Source organism: Corvus moneduloides, chromosome 15 (genome assembly GCF_009650955.1).
Source record: "Corvus moneduloides isolate bCorMon1 chromosome 15, bCorMon1.pri, whole genome shotgun sequence".
Taxonomy (NCBI): domain Eukaryota; kingdom Metazoa; phylum Chordata; class Aves; order Passeriformes; family Corvidae; genus Corvus; species Corvus moneduloides.
The window spans coordinates 59,756-83,487 of NC_045490.1; the positions used below are offsets into that span (position 1 = coordinate 59,756).

General features: G+C 39.0%; 1 protein-coding gene and 1 long non-coding RNA gene across 5 annotated transcripts in view; one reads left to right on the forward strand and one right to left on the reverse strand.

The window, feature by feature from the left end:
* On the forward strand, window positions 1-13,774 carry LOC116451561. Its single transcript, XR_004243228.1, has 2 exons — window positions 1-2,687; window positions 10,647-13,774. It is a non-coding gene; the product is annotated as an uncharacterized LOC116451561 (long non-coding RNA).
* REEP2 (receptor accessory protein 2) overlaps window positions 12,845-23,732 on the reverse strand; it is a 20,312-nt gene continuing 9,424 nt past the window's right edge. For all 4 annotated transcript variants that reach the window (XM_032125160.1, XM_032125163.1, XM_032125162.1 and 1 more), the window contains one exon: window positions 12,845-22,384. In XM_032125160.1, the coding sequence (XP_031981051.1) occupies window positions 22,310-22,384 (75 nt within the window). In that variant the 3' untranslated portion in view covers window positions 12,845-22,309. The remainder of the gene's footprint in view (window positions 22,385-23,732) is intronic.

Here is a 23,732-nt window from a genome sequence, read left to right on the forward strand (position 1 = left end):
CTGGAAAATTTCTCTGCTCCTGCCTTTTAGCATCCACAAACAACAACAAAAAAACCCCACAAAACTACATGGATTTCAAAGCCAGGTTGGACAGACTCTTAGGATTCTATAATCAGACACTACGTATACCAGTGGCCAGAGATCTTTATCAAGGACTTGCATCAGATATGTAAACTTTATTGTGCAGCTCATATTCGTGTATAAAGATTAACTGAATGCAATGTCAGGGATGTAAATCAAGAGAATGAGAAATGAAGGAAGAGCTTTGGTGCCTTTTCTTGGGATTTGTTTTCTGTGTCAGGGTAGGACAACTAACACCAAGGCATGTGACAATTAAATTCCTCATAAGCTTTAATGGAAGAGGAGTCTGATTTTCAGGAAGACTGATAGACTGATGGATAGGAAGTTCTGCTTTGAATCTGAGCCCTTTTAAATTAGCTCAGTTAGATGGATGGTGTAGGCTTCTGCACCCCAGCACTTCATCATTAACAGCTACTGCCTAGATGAAACTGTAGCCTCTGATGTAGGCCTTGAATTCTGTAGGGGAAGTTGAACTGGTGCTAGTGACAGAAAGAAGAATGTTTTCAAAGAGCAATTTACTTGTATGTTCCTAGCACAGTACAGGGAACACATACTGCAAGTAGTGTTACATAACCCAACCTTGAGAACAAGCACAACAACTCTGAGAGCACAGAGAGTGCTACAAGTTGTGTTTATTTACAAGATATCACAAAACCACAGAGGCAAACCAGCCTGACAACAAAAGGTTTGGGAGTTAGACAGCAAAAAAACCAGAAAATTCATCACGGAAATACCTATGAACTCTTAACTATACTGCCTTTCTGCTTAACCTGAAATATATATGCAGCGTACTCTCCCTCTTGTATGATAGCTCACAAAGAAACAAAACCAAAGTGCTTGCTGTGTACTCAATATGTTATAGCAAGGATAGTAGTTTATTGTCTTGAAAGTTTGTCTCCAGTTCTCAAACCCATGAATTTGGTTTTTTCCCACTCCCGCTGCAGCACTGGATAGAAAGTAACACAATACAAGACTGTGTTATTACAGCAATCTATCTCACATTCTCTCCAGCCTGTAACAAGAATTCAGAAGATTGAAGTTCCGTTCTTAGATGTCATTTTCCAGTAACCAAGTCAGAGTACATCCTTCTGCAGAGGCAACTGGCTTCCCGCTCACAACAGCAATGCCCTCAGCACGTGCACTTGCATTTGAAAATGACCACTTGCTTGTAATTTTACGCAGGTATCTTTTCTTTTACGTTATTCAGCTTCCTATCTTGTGCTAGCATGTGTTCAAGTGTGTAGGTGTAATCATACACACACATACATACACCACAGCATATATATCTGGTTTTTTTTTAATTGACAAACCATAGTCAAAGGATATGAACAATTCAAAGACAGATCTTTACCTACTCAGACTGTGGCAGCAAAGGGCAGCAGCCAACTGCAGGACACCATGCAGTGACTGCAACAATCACAGTCACTTTGCAAATATACTAGGTGTTCTGTTAGAGGAGGAAATTCGGAAGAAAACAACCCCCCTTGCACTGCCATTAGTCCTCAGATATCAGATGGACTGGGTACAGCTAGGCTAACTTCTGAGCTTTCTGATTAATTTCTGAGCTTTGTCTTTCAGCATTTCTCCACAGCAGCCCAAGGCTCCTCTTTTCTGTGGAGAGGAAGTGACATGGCACTTGGTAAGCAAACACGTTTCTTCCATCTCTGCCATCTCTTCTCCCTTTGAAGGAAAACAAGGCAGATTTGCCCAGAACATTACGGAGACCAGTCCCTGGGATACTTGATACACCTGAACTGAACACTCCAAGGAGCAAGCTAACAACTCTGAAGTGTGGACAGCCAGTGAGCTGTGCCAAGTGCATGACTCAGCTAAAAATGGACTGTACTCAAGTACTATGTCTTTTCTGTAATATCTAAAAAATTAAGAAAAAGAATAAATTTTTAATCCATTTAAAGACCATGGATGCATTTCCTAAGAGATCAAGTTGGTCACTTAGAGAATAAACTCTTTAAATTCCAAAAAATAGCAATTTTTTCCTAATATTTGGCTCTTCCCAAAACAAATAATGGCTTTTGTTTTGACACGTTTGCCGATGGAGCTGGCCAGGATCTATAAATATCATTTTAAATAAGTCAGTGTAAGAGGTTAATGGAAGTTTAAATTACAATCAGCAAGAATATGTTTTAGGGATTTCTTGAGGAGGAGATCAGATCAGAGCAGGTATTGAAGACATTCCTAGTTATAATGCCTTTCTTCATGGATGTTATCAGTGTTCATTCTGTATTTGGTGGACTACTACATGGTGTAAATAAGGTGGTGAACTTCCTCAAATTTGTATCCCACGGCAAATAAAAATACAGTGCTAGGTGTTACTTTGAATCAAAAGGGACTCAAAAACGCACATAACTGTAAATATCTTTCTTCCTCTCACTTATCTTACATGTTTTTAATGTGAGTACACCATCTATCAATATGTCTGGCAGTGAGCTTCTGAGTAATAACTATAATTTGGGGTTTCCATATTGTATTTCTAATTGGACACTTTTTTCTTCCAGATTTCTTTCATAAGTGCTAATATACACATTGCTGCAATCACCTGGGTGAACAGCTATGTTGAAACCACCTACAGCCCTGCACTAAAAAAGGTACTCTGCTCTTACTGTGTCCTTGGTTATAAATCTGTCCTTACAGAGGCCTTGCTGTCATCCTCAGTGACTGTCAAAAGCTCAATAGGCTACAGCCTTTCTCCTCCTCTAGTTTTAATATTTTTTTTTATTCCTAATTGTAGATTAAAATGATGCAAATCACTTGCATTTCTTATACACAATTTTCTAGGTAAGGGGACAGTAGTTTTTGTCTAACTATTCCTCAAATGTCCATCTGTTTTTATTTGAAAATACAGAATACAGAGCAGCGGGGGCAAGGGGGCGAAGCCTCCTTCGGAAGCAAGCTTTAGGGAAACTAAGCTTGCAATTGCTGTGAGTGTCAGTGCTGCTGCTGGCTCAGTATCCATGGAAACCTGATTTCCCATCTTGCTACAGGAATTAATTGAAGATCCCAACACACTTGCTCAGGGAATCACTGTGATACTAATTCATATCCAGCTATGAGGCTCACTTTATTATCTCAGATACTCTTTTCACCAGAACAAAAGGCTCAATTAGCTTTCACCAACTTTAAAAAAAAAAAAAAAGGCCATCCAAATGTTTACCGCCTCAAAACTAGGGCAGAGAACATAGAGGCTACACCTTGGAGACCTACAACTTTCAAATGGAACTTGCCCAAAACATCAACAACAGGAGAGGGCATACAGGAATTCTCTATGCAAATCTCATGTCCAACATGATATACTTACCTCTATTTTTCACCTATGCCACTAGCTGTATTATCTTGGGGGAAAAATTCACTGTCCATGCTTCAGTATCAGAACACAACTTTGTCTTCCACAGTACATTCTTTCCTAAGATATAATGTGCAAAGTTCCAAAGAGAATAAGCCAAAAGGGACCTTTGCTATGGAATATTGTTTCCAGACTTCTCTTTGAATGCTTTTCATTAATTACAAACGTAAGCATGTCAAGTTCCTTCAAGGTCTGCTCCTGGATCATACATCTCTGATACATCTACCTTTGAACTTTCTTTTCTCTTATTTCCTGTTGAATTCCCTAGTTGCTGTCCCCATTCCCTTTATTTTTTCCTGATCTCCAAATCATCTTATCTGCTCTGCAATCTTTTCTGTTTGGACATTGATTTTCTCCATTTTCATCTTTCTGATACTTTGTATTTAGCAGCTGGTCCTTTTGTAGCCATGACAACTACATCATATCAGCAAAGGATCTTGCTATTATCCAAGGAACCAGATCTCATTAAATGCCAGGGATGCAGCTAGAACTGATGTCTAGTGTCCCGTACCCAGGGGAGAAGTTTTGTTTGGAGTTTTCTATATTTTACATGTGAGCCAGGAAAGGCCAATTTCTTATGTTAACTGGTATCCTTCACACAATTGTCCTCCATCTTTTGTTTCCACTATTGAGACACAGAACCTCCCACAAATGACCACTGAAGGCCCACTGAAAGAATGTTAGCACAGGAGAGATGGCAAGGATGTTATCACAGACTGAGCATGAAGTCTTTGGATTAGATCAAAGAAGTTATGCTGTGTTGCTCTGTTACATCTCCAATGCTGACAGTCTATAAGCAATGGGTCTTAAACTGTTAATTCCAGATGCTGCAAAAGCTGCATGTACTTATTACAGAACAGTTTGGGATTTGTGGACATAGCTAAACGCCACTGTTTTCTCTGAATGGTAAATGTAGGCAGGGGAAAAGTGAAAGTAACATTTTGAACTGACTTGGTGGCAACTCAAGACATGTTAGATAAATAGTTAGGAGGATGAAGAAATACCATAGACCAGTGAAAGATTACTGAAGTACAAGGACACCAGTATTCTTAAAGAAAATAATTTCCCCTTCTAGCTGGACTTACAAATCACATGCTTTGTTGTATTGTTACTCACCGCCAAGACTGAGGACTCTATCTGTGGTTAATCACTCCTCAATCTCAGGCTGCAATTTCCCTGCAATCAGACTCTTTAGGCATCTAGAGATTCAAATGCTGTCAAAGATGCTAGCCAGATGTAGACTTTCAGAGAGAAGTCCAGGGAGAAATTACTAGGCACGCACCTACATCCCACCCATAGCAAAGGTAGCCTGTCTCTGTGTTTCTCTTCACCCACTGTAAAAACAGCAACTCATTTCTTGCCTCTTCCTCATCACATCAGCAAAGACCATCAAGAGCTGTGAACCTAAAGAACTGGGATAAAGTAACACTTCAGTGAAAACACCTGCTTTATGTTCAGAGGCAGTAAGAATACAAGTCGTTTTACTCTTAAGAAATTACTGACAAAACCAGTACAAATTTCTTATACAACCTCTTTTGCCTGTCTCTCTTCACTCAGTTCAGGCTACTAAGATCTTAAAAAGAACCTTAAAAGAAGATGAAGCTGGCAAATACAATTTGGTGGGAGCTTAGGATGAAAGGATGAACACAACGAAGCAATGAGGCAGAAAGTCTAGAACAAACAAGCAAAAGTACTTTTCTGTAGTAATACACAATGGAACCCAGTGCTGACTGATGCTGTAAAGGCCATAAATATGAACAGCTACAAAACGGACTACATAAATGGATCCATTCCTGGCTATTAATTACAATGTCGAAAAGCAGCCTCTGTTTCAGGAATCACCTAATACTATATTGGACAGTGGGAGCAGGAGAAAGAAAAATCACACCGTGCTTGCTTTGTTTGTTATATATTATCATCATCCACTATTGGAAAGTCACGGCCGACAATTAGATAGGTTAAGGAGTCTTGATTTGTCAGTTTTTACAAAGGTAAAGCTCAATAAAGTACAGAAAAATTCTCAAAAATATTGAAGTTCTTGCTTTTACAAAAGGAACAAGAAGGATGCAACATAACTATTAAAAAACCCCCAAACCAACGGAGAGCTAAATACATAATTTCTCAGAATACAAGAGAAGGATCACCATGAAGCAAAAAGGAAATATATTTTTGTACAATAGCTAACCCATGGAACTGTCGTGAAATACCATGGAGACATACATTGAGCAGATGCAGAAAACATTAAGTACTACGTCTGGTTAGCAACATGCTTCATCCTGGATTTAATTTAAAGAGACTATTCTCCTGTCCCGTCACTGCTCCTTTACAGCATAATCTGAATTAAATCTAGGTAACTAGTAAACAGAAGCACTGTTCACCAGGTCAAGACAATTAACATTCCTTGCAATCATCTACCTGTGAATGACTTGGTACCATCAGAGATACAAACCTCGGCTGGCTAGACCACATAACTAAAGCAATTCAGCGATTGTGTCCTGAGGTTTTTTTGGAAAGGGTTTAAAGCTTGCAGTAGGAATGACAGAAAATAGAAATTCTGTATATTTCTGGTCAAAGGGCCACTTAATAAATCTTTTTTATATAAGGGCCTTAAGAAGCACAAAAGGACAACCCTATTCCATTATTACAGAAATTTCAAACCAATACCTTAAAATCTGAAATGTTAATAAGATAACTCTTATAGCTACTATATACTACACTGAGCATTCTGTTTGGTTTTTTTCCCATATGCAATTACAGTGCTTGCATAGAAATCTTTTCTATGTTTATTTGCCTTTCTTTGCTGTCCTTAAGAAAATAAAATGTTGTGTTTCTCAAAAAGGTATGCACTAGTTCAAATTTTGGTGCAATTCAGATGCTCTATTTACCTGCATTTGTCTAGTGGGTTAGATATTGGCAGTGAAGTTCCTTCTGCCCTTCAGCTCTTTTACAGACAATCTTCATGCTTCAACTTGCCTCCTCCCATTTTGCCTCTTCAAGCTTTCAATTTTGCTTCTTTACAACAGCTTCTACCACTACCCATATACTCTGGTCAATTGTTTGCTTTTGCTTGGAAATGTTTTGGTGAAGCAAGGTATAGCATAGTAGTTCTACAAAGCTATTTAAGATTATCTCCATACCACTGCAGGCAGCTCCCTGCCCCCTACCTCAGCTTGTTTATCTCTATATTTGCAATGGTGTAGGTGTACTCCAATCCATCCTTTCACAGAATAAACTGTGATCATTAAAAAAACCCTTGTGATCATTAACAAGAAAAATCAGCTGAAAATGAGCAGCTTCCATTTCAGCCTCCTTGTTGAGAAAAATATTTGAACAGAGTTCTCAGGATATAGAAGTGCATTGATACTCAGCAACTACAGCTAAGAGAATTGGGTTTGTTCAGCCTAGAAAAGAGAAGCTTCAGGATGGCCTAATTGTGGTCTTCCTGTACCTGAAGGGAACCTAGAAGAAAGGTGGAGACAGAGTACTTACAAGGGCCTAGAGTGACAGGACAAGGGGGAATGGCTTCACACTGAAAGACACTAGGTTTAGATTGGATATTATGAAGAAATGGTGCTGGCACAGATTGCCCAGAGAAGCTGGGGCTGCCCCATCCCTGGAAGTGTTCAAGGCCAGGTTGGATGTGGCTTGTGGCAGCCTGGTCTAGTGGAAGGTGGCCTTGCCCATGGCAGGGGTGGGAATGAGATGATCTTCAAGGTCCCTTCCAATCCATGCCATTTCTAGGAGTCTATGAAGTTAAACTATGGAAATTCAGGACATTTCTCCCTTCCTACTACAGGGAAGCAGTCAGGCCCTGCCTTGTCCTTTCAGTTCTTCCTATACTGCTATTTTCAGACTGGCAAAGTTTTGCCTAGTGAAGATTCAGCTGATCTATATAAAAGAAAAATGAAGTACAAGAATATAATTAATGAAAACAACGCCACAGATTCACAGGCAATGGAAAAGTTTTCCTGTCTTTTAGGAAAATGTAGAAGTACCTTTAGCAGTGTTTTCATGTATTCAATTATATATGCGATCATATGTGACATTTAACTGACATTTATTTTCTATTTTTTTCTTGCACATCTTTAAAATATATCTGTCTTTGCATATGTGCGCTTGGCAACATAAATACTTGGTCAGTTAGCTCTAGCTCACTTTTTAGATCAACACACCAGGTAATAACTACTTTCGAGCACAGCTGCCTTGAGTTAGATTTGAACCTGCAGCAGTTCTAAATGTTATTGCTGGTTTCCAGAGGTAATAATTATCTTCTGGTTCTAGCATATTCTAAATTCTTCAGGTATTTTATTTTACAAAAAATTAACGTACTAAATAATCCCAAAAGCTGTTTCTTGCTAACCAGATATGTTTCACTCTTCATTCAGTATGGTTGAATGAAATGAATTCTAAGCTATTAACATATAAACTTTGTCTCTTCAGCTAGCAACGTATTACTCTTGGATAGCATGTTACTCTTGAAGGTTTTGGGTAACCTTCAGAAAAGAACAGATACAACATCTGTGTCCAATATATAATGATGTGGCTATTGTTGCCTACTGCTCAGCTTTTAAGATGTACAGAAAGAGCTCATGTCTATACTTTTCCGTAGCATAGAGGACTTATTATATTACCCAGTGCATTATTAGATTAATATGATCTTGCAGTTAAATATTTCATATTATATATGCAAATCACAGTATGGACAAATGGTTTGATTATATTTGCCCTGAGAATTCCGAATTAATTTTGGAATTCAAAAACATACTCAAAACACCAAGTAAACAGACATCTTTTTAGTAGAAAGAGATTGTTATAGTTACTTATGTTCAAAGAGCTAAAGCCCACACTAAGTGTCAATGTTAAAAAGGGGTACTTAAATTTGAACATTTTATACTCTAAGAAAAATAAAGTAAATTGCAAGGCCTAATTACTAACAAAAAGGGCAATTTTTCTAGTATACATGAAAAGAAATGAGGAAGAAACCCAACTACTTTCTCTTAACTGTTGGGTCTTGTTCAATCTTACATTTGATATCAGATTTTAGTAATAGATTTTTTTTTACTTATCTTCTAGTAAGCCATAAATAAAAACAGAGCAGCTTTGCACTTTCTTTAAGTCCTACATAGCAAGTTACCTGAAAAACAGGTAACTAGAATGTCTCTTCTATTAGCATTCATTATTCTTTGACTCAGCTTCAGTTTCTTCCGTAGCTAAAGGGCCAAGCCAAAACCCAAAAATCCAGAGATCCAGACATCAAAGCAATAACAAAACTGTAGCTATGCAGCTTAAAAAGCAAATAAACAAAGAATTTAATTTTTGACTCAATATTTGAATTTTGTTTGGTTTTTTTGTAAATTAAGCCTAGGTAATCCTGTCCTTGACAACAGCAATTGCAAAGCTGGTGGAAAGAATACTCAAGGTGCTTTGCCATTATGGAATAATCTTGCTACAGAATGAGTCTCTCCCATGCTTTTGATTAGCAAGCTGGTGTCATCTCAGGCAAGAAGGGTTTGCAGCATATTACAGGCTAGCTGTATCTATACTGTATCAAAATCATCTTGAATATTTACACTGATATTTCTGACTCACCTTAGTGTTAACACTGCTATTTGTGGTTCCTGGGTGTCCATGGGATAGAAAACATTACCCTCCTCTCTGCAACAGTCTTCAGAAAACAGTCATTCTACTGTTACTGGTGGGGCAATTTTAATGCATGTGCCCTTGCTTGATACTGTTGAAAGGGTTCTATCCATCTGTCTCTAAATTGGAGAAATCTAGTTTTGATAGATGGACTATTCAAAGGATAAGTAACGGGCTGGTTGGCCATGTCCAAAGAGTTACAGTCAATGGCTCTATCCCCAAATGGAGAACAGTAACAAGTAGTGACCCTCAGAAGATCATACTGGGACTGACGGACTTCAACATGTTTATTAATAACATCGAAAATAGAATTGAGTGCACCCATAGCAAGTTTGTGGATGACACAAAAGCTGATCCTTTCTAAGTAGGATCATGACAGGCCTAAGGAGCAGGTTCCATCTCTGCGGTGCCCAGCACGTGACTGACAGGGACCTTTCCAGGCAGGTCCAGAGGAAGCCATGAAAATCACGTGAGATCTGGAACACCTCTCCTATGAAGAAAGGCTGAGACAATGACATGGTCTGGCCTAGAGAAGGCTCTGTGGAGACCTTATTGTGGCCTTTCAATATATAAAGGGGGATAAGGACAAGAGAGACTTTTTACCAGGGCTGGTAGGGACAGGACAAGGGGCAAAAGTTTTAAACTGAAAGAAAGTAGGTTTAGAATTGGATATTAGGAGAAAATGCTTTCCTGTGAGGGTGGCTAGGCCCTGGCACAGGGTGCCCAGAGAAGCCATGGCTGCCCCATTCCTGGAAGCATTCAAGGCCAGGTTGGACTGGTCTAGTGGAGGGTGCACTGGATGGAGGGGCTTGGAGCTAGACGATCTTGAAATGTCCGTTTCAACCCTAACAATTCTATGAAATGCTGTGTTATATAGAGTACAAATACGCAGCAATGCATCCATAGAGTACTACACGCACACTGGACCTGGTCTGTAGCCCAGTCCAGATAACGTTGCTTCTAGAATTTCTGTAATTTGCAGGTGAGTAAAGAAGGGAGGGAAGAGCAGTAGTTGTAGTTTTCTTGGATTTTTTTTGCTTTATCATTTACTATAGTATTTTCAGTTACCATGTATGCTATGAAACAAATCAAATACTTGAATTGAAATCTAATAAACCCATTAATTTTAGACATGTCGTGACAATGAATTCCACAAGCCAGCAATTACAGTGTTATAGACTTGTTTATGGGAGACAAACCTTTGGCTCTTGCAATGAAAACAGGTCAATTCACTTTTTCTTATTCCCAGACTAAGGAACCCCAAGGAATTAATTCTTACAGAATACAAGAATTTGACAACACTTCCTCTCGTACTTCTTAAATAGGAGGAAATACAACGTGCCTATATTGCACTCACTCTGTTAACATTCCCATTTGCACTTCCTTTTATTTTTAGATATCCAACTTCAGTGGTACATGAACAGTTTTTTTGCATTGCATTCAATAAACATTAAATCCTTTGACAAAAAAATGTCACAGACATTTTAACTACCTAATCTCCTGCCCTACCTCTTCAGCAAATTATTGTTCCTGAACATATATTTTTTACCTTTTATTTCTCAAGGTTGATCAATGTTGTCAAGGTGACAAAAATTCCAAAATAAAGCACAAGTCTTGCTTCAAAGAAAATCTGAAGGCAAAATTTACTTCAGAGTATTGAAAGATAAACCAATGCTTAAGTACATAGTAAGCTAAAATTCACAATCTTCCGATAGGACAAGTCTCATAGTAGTTAGAATAATGGCAGACTTACAGGGTTTTCTTCGTCTTGATTGTAAAAGCTGAGGAAAGAAGTGTGATTGTAATAACACACGAACACATCGCTAGAAGCAAGGTTCCCCTCCTACGCCATGACTGAAATAGCCCAAATCTGGACTGTATCCTTATCTTGATTTTGGGTTTTCTTAAATTGTTCTATTATCGAATGCTAAGAATTTTTATTGGAAGCTGAACAAGAACTCTAAAATCAGCATGACTGAAAATTCATTGCTGCTTCCTCATTAATATGCCAGAAGGACTGTCTGACATTTCTATGGAATGTCTGTGCTCTTGGGACTGATGATTCAGCGCAGAACTGCTTGGAATTTCTACAAAAGTTCAGCCCTCCTCCCTTCTCAAATGACTTCATTTTACCAACCTGTCAAGCAAAACTAAAAATAATGGGTTTGTGTGCAATTACAAGGGGAAGGATGGAAATTTCACTGCACAATGTATTAGGTAACTCATTAGAAAGCAGAAGCTGCATTTTCAAAAGCAGCATGAAATATATCTCCCATGTCTGATTATTTTTTTCTGCAGTTAGGAAAAGAAACTATGCTAAAATTTTAAGGTGCATAGTAATGCTCAAGCTAAAGGAATATGCAAGTAAGATTTCTGTGCGATCAAGTTGATGAAATTTGTTCGTTGCTTCAGTTTCATGAAAGATAAGGAAAAAACTGTTTAGGGCTAGCAACTCACAAATTCAGTGGTAATTTCCACTGAAGCCTGCTAGCCCAGGAGAAGAAGAGGCTCAGCCTCAAGAGTTGCCAATGATTCTAATAAACAGGCAAACTCAAAATCCAAACCCAGGGCAGCTCATTAACTGCTCCTGTAATCATTCTGCCCAGGTCAACTGCTGTTGGATCAAGTGGGGATATGAAATGTCACAGACATATAAAAAGAGGAAAATGACCACATAATTTTTGCATATGCCCAGAAGTATAGGCAAACACTTTCTATTTATTATATGAACATTTTGACTTTCAACTGCTGTGTTTAGGAATGACCAATCTGAGCTGGCTGAAACTAGAAGAAAATCTGCTTCCTTCATGAGGACATCCACAGAGATGGAAAGCTGGCAGTAGGGGTTGGGACTACTAAGGGTCTTTAAGGGTCCTTTCAACTCAATCCAAGGTATGATTCTTTGATTCACAGCATTGGCAGGAAAAACTGACAGCAAAGGGGTAAAAAGAGAAAGGCTCCACCTACACAAGAGTCTACTTTGGGGAGGGAAAAAAAAAAGCTAGGCTGAATTTCAAATTCAAAAAGGATTTCAACTCAATTCAAACAGACTCAGTCCATGACTACTGTTGTGAAGTTCCAGCTAGAGGCCACAGTTCATCAGCTTCAGACTTATGTTATCCAAAACACTAAAACCCTGCTAGCTGACTTCCTCTCTTATCCCAGCCACTACAACTGCTAGCTCGCAGCTACCCACTTTACCCACTAGCTGGGTCTATGGAGGGCCAGCTGTTGGTGATGGCTACAGAAAATTCTTCTCACAGCCCATTTTTAACTTGTAATTTCACACACCCTCCACCTGTTGTCTGTACCACAGGTTTCCCAGTAAGCTGAGTTCTTGCTACCTGCCCTGCAAGACAATAAGTTATTTTTTGACCACTCTAATATTTCATGCCTAGGTATAATAGCTATGTAGTATCGACTAAACATTTATGCTTCTGCACATGGACCCAGAAACAGATATTCACCATTCTCTAGCTTTGCACATATGAATGTTTTCCAACCTCCATCCTCCCCAAAAGTTATTTGCAATTACAATTCAGGCAGGTCTCCCAAATGCTTAACAGCAACAGTATTTTATTCTGCAGAAACAAAAAGGCCACCCAACAAATACACTTGTGATATGAATCCAAGTCCTCAGTTAACAGCTGGGAAGTGGACACAACCTGACAGGCAACATTTAAGTGAGGAAACAATGCCAGGAGAAACCAGATTCTCAAAATTTGCCTTATTTTTACATAGCAGAAATAGCAGGACTCTGTATTCATTTTCATATCTTTATTCATTCAACAGTGGAGAAGGGGAAAGGCAGAAGACTAAATACATAAGACATGAAGATAAACTAAAATTATTTAGGAGCACAATTTGAGAAGATAACAAAACAGCATTTAAAAAAATAATATTCACAGCCATCAGTAGCAAGAAACTGGAGCATGAGGTGGGAGAAAGGTATGTAAACTCAACAGCAAAGAACAAAAAGCCATACCTGCAAGTCATAAATCTATAAGCCTATTCTAATGACACATGTAGATTTAAATTCAAATTATCAGAGACACTTATCTGTCAAAATAAAGTGGAAATAGAAAGTGAATAAATAACCTCCAGAACCTTTCTGCCCCACTGTCTTGGGGTGACACCCACCCACATCAATAACTCAACCTTATCACAACAACTTTTTCTTTAGAGGTGCCATCATATACTTGTGATCAGTTGTGCTTGGAGCACCACTTACCAGAGAGACACACATGAGACAGTAGCAAGAAGCAGTGTTCAAAATTTAGTCCTTAGATGATGCCTTTTTGGTCTCATCATCAATCTTCAGCAAGTTGACACAGCCTGAATATAATGAGCTTTTCCAAAGGCTTTTTAACCCCAATAGAAGGGCTGTCTTTCCGTGTTTATGACCCTGATGCCTCAGAAGGGAACTTTTCCAGGAAAGCTACTTCTAGTGGAAATGTCAAAATAATTGAGAAGAGAAATAAGGATTAGTTGCCACCCTATGGAATGAGAGCACATCTGCATTGATAAAACCATTTATATTATACTCTGGGTAGAAATGGAAGATAAGCAATGGGCCCTTTAAAATAGGTTCTTCAAAAAAGAGAATGTTAAAAGACACCTAGGAAGAGTCCAGGTATTAAAGCAAGCACAACACAAGATTTAAGTTTTGTGCATTCAAGTCATTATACTACAGCAAGTAACCAAACCTAATGACTACAAAAAATTAGTGACAGAATCCAAACAACTCTCCCTCCCAGGAAAACTCCATTAACCCAGTCATTTAACACCACCGTGCTTCAGCACACGGGTAAAAAGGTGACAGTGTCATGACAAGGCATTTTCCAATGTGTGTTTAATTCCAGACTGCCCTCTGGTCATCAAATAGACTGAGCAGTACCAGAGACAGGAGACTGCACTAGCTGAACGTACTCCCCGTTTGGGTTGGCCTTTTCTCTGCTTTCCCTTTTCGGAGGTAATAGCCTTCCTGCACTATAATGGCTCCATGCATCAGTTACTGCATTCTTGTGGTAAATAGAGAATAGTCACAACAGGTGGCTTTTACAAAGATGAAGCTGTTAAATGCTGCTTAATTCTACTTAATTCAATATATTCATTGCCCCAAATAAGCAAGTGATAGCAGCAATGTTATAATTTCCATTCAGTTTCTAGATTCCCCAACAGAGCCTAGGAAAAACAAAAAGCTTGGAAAAATCTGTGGCTTGGCTTTGGCAAAACTTATATCCACATACTTCCTATAAAACCAACATTGAGTGTTGACAGCAAAGAGCCTTTACATTATCTCTATACTGGCAGAGATAAATACACTAAATACAAGGCTTAGCCACAAAAGCACATTCCTGCCTCCCTCAGTAATAAGTTAATTTCTTATAACTCTTTAAATCATTACTAAATATTTCATACAACGCAGTACACGCTCTTGGGATGGGGCATGTCAGGGCAATCCGCAACTCATTCTTGAAATTTAGCACCTGCCCAAAAGCACTGCGTTGGTTTACCTAATTCTGATCATATGATGGAAAAATAGAAACATATTGAATATATTTTATTCTTCTTGGTTTTTTTCCCCACCGCAGTCTGACACTGAAGAATCCCCAGGACTATTCTAGATTCTATTCCTCTTTCCTACAGAAACCTCCTGGTACGTCCTGGATCCTCCTGCAGTCTGCAAGTCTCCATCTCTGCTGTTGCAAATAAAAGATTTTCTCAACATTGGAAAGAATCTCTTACTGTTTCATTATGTTCCTACTAGGATTTCCATGTATTTTCAAAGTGAAGGTAAAATAACCTATGTTCCTCTTGCTGCTTCCTGCATAACCTTCTGGAGACTCAGCCACTCCTCTGTTCTGCATTGCCAGGAAACTTGCTGAGGGCATGCTCTGCCCCAACATTAATGAAGACAATAGGTCTAGCCCTGGGGTATGCTGCTAGCTGCTGGCCTCTGATTAGACTTTCTGGGACTGATCTTCCCCCTTGGGCCTGGCCATTAAGCCAGTTTTTTCTCCACTGCACAGTCTGCTCGTTCAGTCTGCACTTGATCAACTTTTCTATGTAAGAATATCAAAATCCCTTGGACCCATATGATCTTGTACGGTTAACAAATACAAAAAGTCAGGTTCTTTTCCTGAAATGTGTGCATCATTAATTAGGTCGTTGACTTTAAAAAACCAAAACGAAACAACCAACCAAAAAACCAACCAAATCTGTCTGTGCTTCAGAATGCTAACTCTCTGTTGTCATGGTCACAAATTACCATAGTAACATTAGATACATCTGTATTTTTAGATTAAAATTGCTTCTCTTTTCATAGAAAATAGATCCAACTGAAAGAAAATACTCATCCTTACCAGGAAATACTACTAAAACTCAGAGTATAAAGTAGAGCAACACCCAGCAATTGGTTAAGTGCAAAAGCAGTGGGGCAAGGGGGGAATCACAAACATTGCTGTTTTCACAGCTGCTTCCTGCAGCTAGAAAATGGTTTGAATGTACAACTACAACAACAAAAAAGTGAGGACAGTTATTCTGTAACACTATTGTCTCAGCAAGCCTCACTGGATAGTAGCTCAATTAGAATGCCCAGAAAGCTTAAATAGACTTTTCAGTCAGAGGTTAACAGCAGTATTATTTCATATTTCTCCATTAGAGCCCCAGCTTGTTTTCCCCCTCATCCCAAGGAGGACCTTCATACACAGGAAATATTGCTGTCCAACTGTCATAATTGAACTAACCGTTATCAGACGTGTCTGCTCGCTCATGTTCAGTGATCTTATGTTATGCTTATACCCTCTGGTGGACAAAAAGGAATTCACAGCCGTCCTTGTGCCGTACTGCCTTTAGATCAGCACTGTGTTAATGGGAACTTTGACATTAAAATGCTGAGTCGAACCCAAGCATCTCTAATTTCTGGACTTCATGTAAGATCCTTCAATCGTCTTTACCTGGTTAGATCTGTCTCAGCTTTCCCCACTTTCTTACTGGGCTGTCATTCAGCCAACACTGTCCCAGACAAAGCTCAGCATGCCTGAATTTAGACTTGAATTCATGGTTGAATGCCAAAATTAAAATTCCATTTATCTCTACGTGGCATTCACAACATTTGAGAAATAATCTAACAGAAGAGCCAGAAATGAGGAGTCCATTAACTCAGTGCTTTCCCAAGTAAGGCAGCAGCATGAACACAGAAGGTTTATATTCAGTACTAGGTTTGATGATCAGGATAATTTCTCTCCATTTTATAGTCACCAAATTTTTTTTACTTCTTTCTTTTTGGTAAGTTAATACGCATTACTTGTGATAAAAACTTAGTTCCCTGGTATGTAAAATTTATATGCTTGCCATCCAGACTTACTTTCCTTCCAAACTTGCTACAAAGACCATGATTGAATTCCCTACCTTTGTAAGTCAGTACAGCAATGTATTCCCACTGCTGCCAGAAAAGCTTTAGTGTTTTACATGGTCTCAGACAGTAGTATATTACAGAAGACTTGAGCTTTTGCTCCTTCAGTGTTCACTTATTTTTGCAGTATTCCCATAAATGTTACTTCTAACGTTATCTGGCTAAATGCAGACAGAATGCCCTTGTCCAAAGGGTCTGCAGTAAGCACGTTTCAGCCAGAATGCACTGCAAGAAAAGGGAAATATATCAACCTATGCTCTTTGCAACAGATGCTCAGATTCCACCTGCGAATCCAGCCTTAGGCCTTGTTGTACAAATTACATGTATTAATCTAGGTCATAGGTTTGAATAACGAAAAAAGGCTAAATTACAGCTCTAATACAGTACATTTCCTGTCTCCACAGTCAGTAAAATGGAAGCCACCCCTTGCTTAAAAAGAGTAAACATCAAAAACATAACCAATTCACAGAAGAATAGAAGCTCAGAAACAGCAAGAAAGCAACAGATTGCTTGCAAGGGCCTTTAGGCAAAGATTATAGGCATATAAACAGCAATGACCTAAATTTACCTGCAAAGTTGCCGAGAAACCCCCCACCAATTTGCCACTGTTTCTTTTTGCTTCATATTATTTTATTTCCCGTTCTCATCAGAAGCAGAGCACTGGAAATTCTGACACTGAATTTTGGGATTCTACAGATAGCTGTATGTATGAGCATAGCTAAGTCCAGCATCTGGTTCATCCAAAAACGCAGGCTTTGGCAAGGGGCAGAGGGTCGAATTTCCCAGGCAAACATATCCTCTGAAGCTTCCTGCTAGTGCTTCTCCAGCATAACACATCTATGAAGTGATGAGAGATACTTGGTATTCACCTGGTCCTTCCTGCAGATCAGTTGCTTGCTGAGCTAAAAGTCAAACTTTATTGTTCTGAAGGGATGAAAGTTTGAAGCTCAAGCCCAGTTTAGAAGGCGAGGGGTAGAAGGAAAGGGAGGAGGGAGGGAGAAAGGGAGACAGATTGACTCTAAGAGAGAAATCAGGCTCAAAAAAGAAATCAAGCTCTTATTTGTAGAATGCACAGTTTAAGTGTTGCTCAAGGCTCAGGAAGTTAGCAGTATTTACTGGACAACTCTGTACTATACACAGCTCAATTTTTACTCTAATTCTCACAAGACAGGTTCTTAGCTGCTATGCAGTTACTGTCTCAATTTACTGTTAAAGCCAGCTGTTTTCACAACTTACTCTGCATACCTCTTAAGATCTTTTTTGAGGCCTCTAGGCTTTTTAACAATGCCTATAAGGAACATGAGTTATGTTCATAGTGTCTTGCAACAGTGCCATATTCCAGATGAAAGGTGACCAGAAAACAATTCTCCTCGGTAACACTAAAGCGCATTTCCATACAGCATATGCATTTCTGCACATATTATCAGCTCTTAAACATTAAACTCAGTAGGTTCCAGAACAGAAAAAGTACACGGGAACTGGCAGTGGGTGGCCCTGACTGAGTCGTGAGGTTGAACCACATGACCCCCAGAGGTCCCTTCCAACTCTTAACACCGCTATGGTTCTACAAGCTCATGTAACTTCAGAATACTTTCTTGTTTTTTCACATATCGGACTTTGCAAGACAACTCAGAAAGCAGCACCACAAGATGCTTCAGCCAGATAGCACATTACAAATTCCTAGTGGCTAAAGCAAGAAAAGCTACAGTACAGACCAGTTACACAGAGATGTCATTCAGCGTCTCCCCAGCAAGCAGTAATGTGACAATACAGTGTTCCCATTAGAATGCATTATAAGAATACAATTTTTTTTCCCTAGATTTCTCTCTTAGGGAATAATCCACACTTGCCGGTGTTATATGCAACTTTGGAAGACAGAAAGGAAAAATCAGCTCAATTCAACAGCTGCTCTCAAGCATACAATGACTCTTCACAGTTAACTTGTGAGCCTCCTTAATACAATGCTATGCGTAGATCAGAGAACCAGCAGAGTTCTCCACAGATATCTTACTTTCCTCCTAAGGCACTAAATTTCCTACTGATTAAGATGGCACAGGGTAAATAACCATTTCTGGAATGTTGTGGCTCTCTAGAAATCTTGCTTTTCAAGGAACTATATTGTGAGGGAGTCGTACTTCCAAGAGGGATGTATAAAAGAAAGCCCAGCACTGCAAAACCACAATGAACAGAAATCAATTCACTGAAATGAGGAAAGGTGACACTTCCCCAGAACAAGCTTCACAATTTTAAGAACACCAGCACCCCTCTCTATATGTACGCTCTACCTACCAAGAAGATTATTCTAGTTTAAAAGGAATCAGTCCCAGAAATGTAAAGCTGGAGAATCACAAACTCAATTTTAAAAAGTAAGTAATAAAGATGTTTAGGTAAAGTGTAAAGGTTTAAAACCTGACAGTTGTTCTTACCCACCACGGAGGATTACTGCCAAACAAGAAAACATTTTTCCCTTTTCTGCAACAAATCATTACATTTCTCAGACAAGAAACCACATTTCACTATTTTCTTTTCCAACAGCAGAACACTGACTCGTACTACTAGAAAGCATGAAAGTAGAACATTTCTTTTCAAAAGGCAGTCATGGCTTCAATTTTGTATCTCATGGTACAGGTATTTTAGGATAACTTTTAGGCACACAAAGTTTGACACACACATACCATCCTCTTCAGCCCCTACCTTCAAGTATCATTTTCTTTTACTGCATTTCTCTCTGTGGCCAGGCATATTAGGAAAAGGTTCTAAACATTTACTGAACACAACAGGTTCTACTGCTAGGTGAAGATTTAACCAGTCGCTTAATTGCACAATGAAGCCCACAGATGATACTGAAGAGAAACTACATTCCAGCATTTCCTGCTGAAAATACCGAACAGCAGCTGATAAAAGCATTTTATCAAAACAGCACATTCAGCGTTCTCGTTAACAAGAGAATTTCTATGCAAGACAGTGCCATCCAATGCAGAACTATATCTAGAAAGTCACTAAGAGGTCACGTGGGTGGTGGTAGATCTGCAGTGGCTTTGATCAAGCAAAGCACAATCTAGCAGTTACATGTGTACTAGAAGAAGAAAACAGTATCTATGCTGAGACACTGTTCTTGCTCTGGGTAAGTTCTGCTGCTTGGCATCATCAGCTTCACATCAGCTTGACATCATCATCACACACTATATAATAGTCTTTCACTCTACCGCAGACTCACTCTTGCAACTAAAAGCCAATTCCCCCATGTAAAAAAAACTCAGAGTAAAATTGACCCATATTTACCCGCAAGCTAATGACATCAAGCATCAATGCTAAGTAAAAGCTACTTAGCACAGGACCTAACTCAGGAAGACAAAGATAAATCCGAATGCCAGAACCGAATCTTCAGAAATTCTTCCTGTGCTTCAAAGCAGAAAAGCCACTACAAATAAATGGATTCTGGAGAAGATTCTGGAAAGTCACTCTGTGGAAACCTAGTAATCACAGACTACCACAATGCATGCACGAGGAAAGGGCAAGAAGATCAGAACAAGGGGAGACTCGGCTTCCAAATCAAGTCCCTCACAATGATTTACATAAATAATTTGCTTTGCAAAATTTCAGTTAAAAAAAAAAAAAAAAATCAAGAAACACAGTCATAGACATACTTGGTATATAGAGAATAATGGTTCTCTTGGTCAGTACAGTAAAGTCTAGGACAACAATTCCTCACAACTGGATCTTCCACATAATCATGAAAGATTTTTATCTTTTGTCTGGAGAGAGGAATTTCCTTTGGAAACAGAAAGTATTCCTGCTTCAGGACATACATTTGCATGTGCTAGTAAGACATGAATATGAAGTTTGCTAATAAACTAAAAAAGAACAAAATAATTGGGTTTTTTTTGTGAAACTCAGAACCAAATCAAGGATTTTCTACTGGTTTCTGGATAAGGCCTTATAGATAATTTAGAACAAATACTTCTGACAAGATGCAAGTTTCTAAAATGGTCTGTAAAGATTTAAATTTTTAAAAGCTACAAACAGTAGTAAACCCAACTTAACTGGCTTCCTGAAATAACCGGCCAATTCAACAGCAAACAATTTGCCACCAAGACAAATGGGAAACAAAAAATTCAATCCTAATCCTCAACGTTATAAACTTTTGAAAGGCTGTTCTCTGGGACAGAAATACTTGTGGAGCATTAGCTGCAGAAGTGCTTCTATACCTTGTCAACAGCAAAATACTGGGCTCTGTGAAGAATTCACTGTCATTTCAGAGACGTGACAGCTAAAGATGTGGGACACAAACACCTGCATGTAGGAATCAGGTTCCTTTGATAACTAATTTCAGTGAAAATTAAGACCATTCATTCAGACACACGTCTATAATGGTGCACCTTCATTATAGATCTTGACAACAAGAACCCTACTCATAAATATCATAAATTTTTATTGACTCAGCTGGCATGTATACAGGGGATCTCCCCTTAACAACAATGTTCAAGAGATCAGTAGGGCTTGGCATGATGCAAATTTTCTCTGCAGCACTGCAATTTCACTCCCACAGTACATATTCTACATTCCTTGTAGTTTTCTGTCCCAAGTGTTAAATATTGCTCAAGTCTCAGGACACTGATAAACACGGCAAATATCAGACAGAAAATTTGTGCAAGGGCTGCAGCAGGATAAAGTGAGAATACTGATTAATCACATTACTGTGCCCTAGTCCCTGCTTTTTATCCCCCATGAAATCCTGAAGTTAGCGGAACTCAGCTGTTAATAAATCAACTGTTTCAGTTCTCATGTCTTGAGGATTGAATCTCCTAAAGCTGAGAGGTGAGGGCTTCTGAAATTCTTAAGTATGACCACAGACTATTTTGAGACAGATTTTCCCCAGTCATCTGCTAGAATAAAAGAATTTGACTGCAGTAACAAGCAACAAAATGACATGAGTTCAACCACTAAATGGCAAAGCGAGTACGCTTGCCATGGGACTGCATGGGACTCACCTCATTCTGATGCTCTCATAGGAGTCAAAGTGAGCATTAGAACCTGAAATAAAATTCGAGCAGCTTCAAAAAGAGCCAAAATCTTAAAGATGCCAAACTTTCCTTCTCAACAGTAACTCCTACCTACTTCATCATATAATGTGCATGTAATAGCACATTTCCTTTATTAATTTTTCCAGTTATCTCCCTTCACCTTCCAGAAAAAATAAAATAAAAACCAATCTCTTCATCTTCCAGTATGAGTAATGGGAATCTAGCATATACCTCCCATGAGCCAATCCTTTATGTTCAAAAGCACTCAGCATACATCACTTCAGTCACTTTCTCAAAGGGGATGGACACATCAGGTATGGTCCATTCTTAAGGAATATGCCTCATGGTGGGCACTTCTTAACAACACACAGCTGCAGAAGAATACCCAGAGCAAGATAAGACATTTTAGGGAGCCACCCACCCTGTGGAACTCCAGTGTCTAGTATTTTTCCAGCTTCTGTGCAATGGATGTCTCTAACCCTAGTCAGTTCTTCCAGCAAAGAATTCTCAACTAGGGTTATACAGTGGGAATTCCAAAGCAACTGGCTATGTACAGACATATCAGCATTCCCTCCAACAGAGAGATGAAAAGGAGAAAATTCCTGAGGATTTGTATCCTCTACTCTGCTTTCTGAATCCCAGCCTCCCCCTTGCCTTGGAATGAGCTCTATAAAGCAGTATCTGTTATGTACAAGAATCTCAGCTCCCTTCCTTTGGAGAGTTTCCCCATAAAAGTGAAAGGCAAATCCCAGGACAGAGACAGGTGCTGGGGAGGGGGAGGTTGCCTTAGGATGACTCGCCAGAAGCAAGAGAGCCAGCAGCTTTCTTCTTAGGGCGGGCTTTTACACTTCTTATTGGAAGCTGAGGAGAAAGAAAAAGAGGCATCTTAGGCTGGTTTATTTTAACATCTAAGTATCTAACAGAAAGATGCAAGAATGCAGAGTGAAACTAGGACAAAACAACTACAACATGACCCTACTCATATCATCTGTTGTCTCAAAAGACTATTTAACCATTCCTTTTTTTTCATTGAACAAATCACTCAACATATCCATCAAATAGCAATCAGGAGAAGACATTCTAAAACAGGGTATGTACAGCAGTAAAATCAAAGCCAGCTGCCTAAACTAAAGGTTAAACACAGATATTTCTAACTGGTAACATCTACACTTGCACTGCTCTACTGCTTCTTAACTTCTATCACCAATGCAGCTCTCTAAAAGCTGTAGAAACATCCTGAACTAATTTGCATGCTTTACTTCTGTGTCTTTCATTCTAGATACTGGCAAGAAGAGCATTTATTCATCTATGATGCATTCAGCCCTGGTTGGCAATCTCAGAGATCTCAGTCAAAGACCTCCTACAAGTCCTACATCTGACCCAAAGATCCAACAGTCTGTGCACAAAAATCAATGCGCCTGCAAAGGGCTTTATCGGCATTTCTGTATTCACAATAAACAGCATATAAGAGTTCTTGCTGTCTTTTCACAATTCCACTTTGAAAATTCCTCACTAGGAAGCATCAATTCACATTTTGAGCCTCTTGTTTCCCTGCTCCTGTCTAATATAGTAGACAAGAAAGAAGAGGGGCTCAACTCAGAAATAAGCCATAGGAAGATCTGAGTTAAATTAAAACGCATCTTTGGACATAGATGTCCATCCTTGGAGAAAATCAAAAGCCACCTAGACCTGGTCCTGGGAACTGGCTCTACACGAGCAGTGGGTTTGAACCAGATGAGTTCAGAGATCCCCTCCAACCTCAATTATTCTGTGATTCTCTTACAAGGAGTACTTAAGCACATGCAAAGGTTTCCCATACACTATAAAAACAGGTTAACAGTATAACTTAAAATGATGCTCTAAGAAATTACTTTCCTTCAAATTATTTAATATTTAGCCTGAATAGCTTGACAATGTGAGTCAGTTATATAGCATTCTTTATCTTAGATAAAAGTGATAACATTAGAAGTCCAAGCTGAATCAAGCAAATAGGACCCCAACTTCATAAAAAGGGAGAAGCATTTTATCATGTACAAATCAAACCATAAGAAATACTCAAGTAAGAGTCAAAACCTGGAAAGCAGCACCTCAAAAAGCATTTTCTACAAAACACACCTGAAAACAGCTGAAAAAAATACTGCTAAGCTTAAATGATTCTTGGAGACAACTGCATTTACTTTCGTGTACGGTTTATTTTAATAATAAGAAT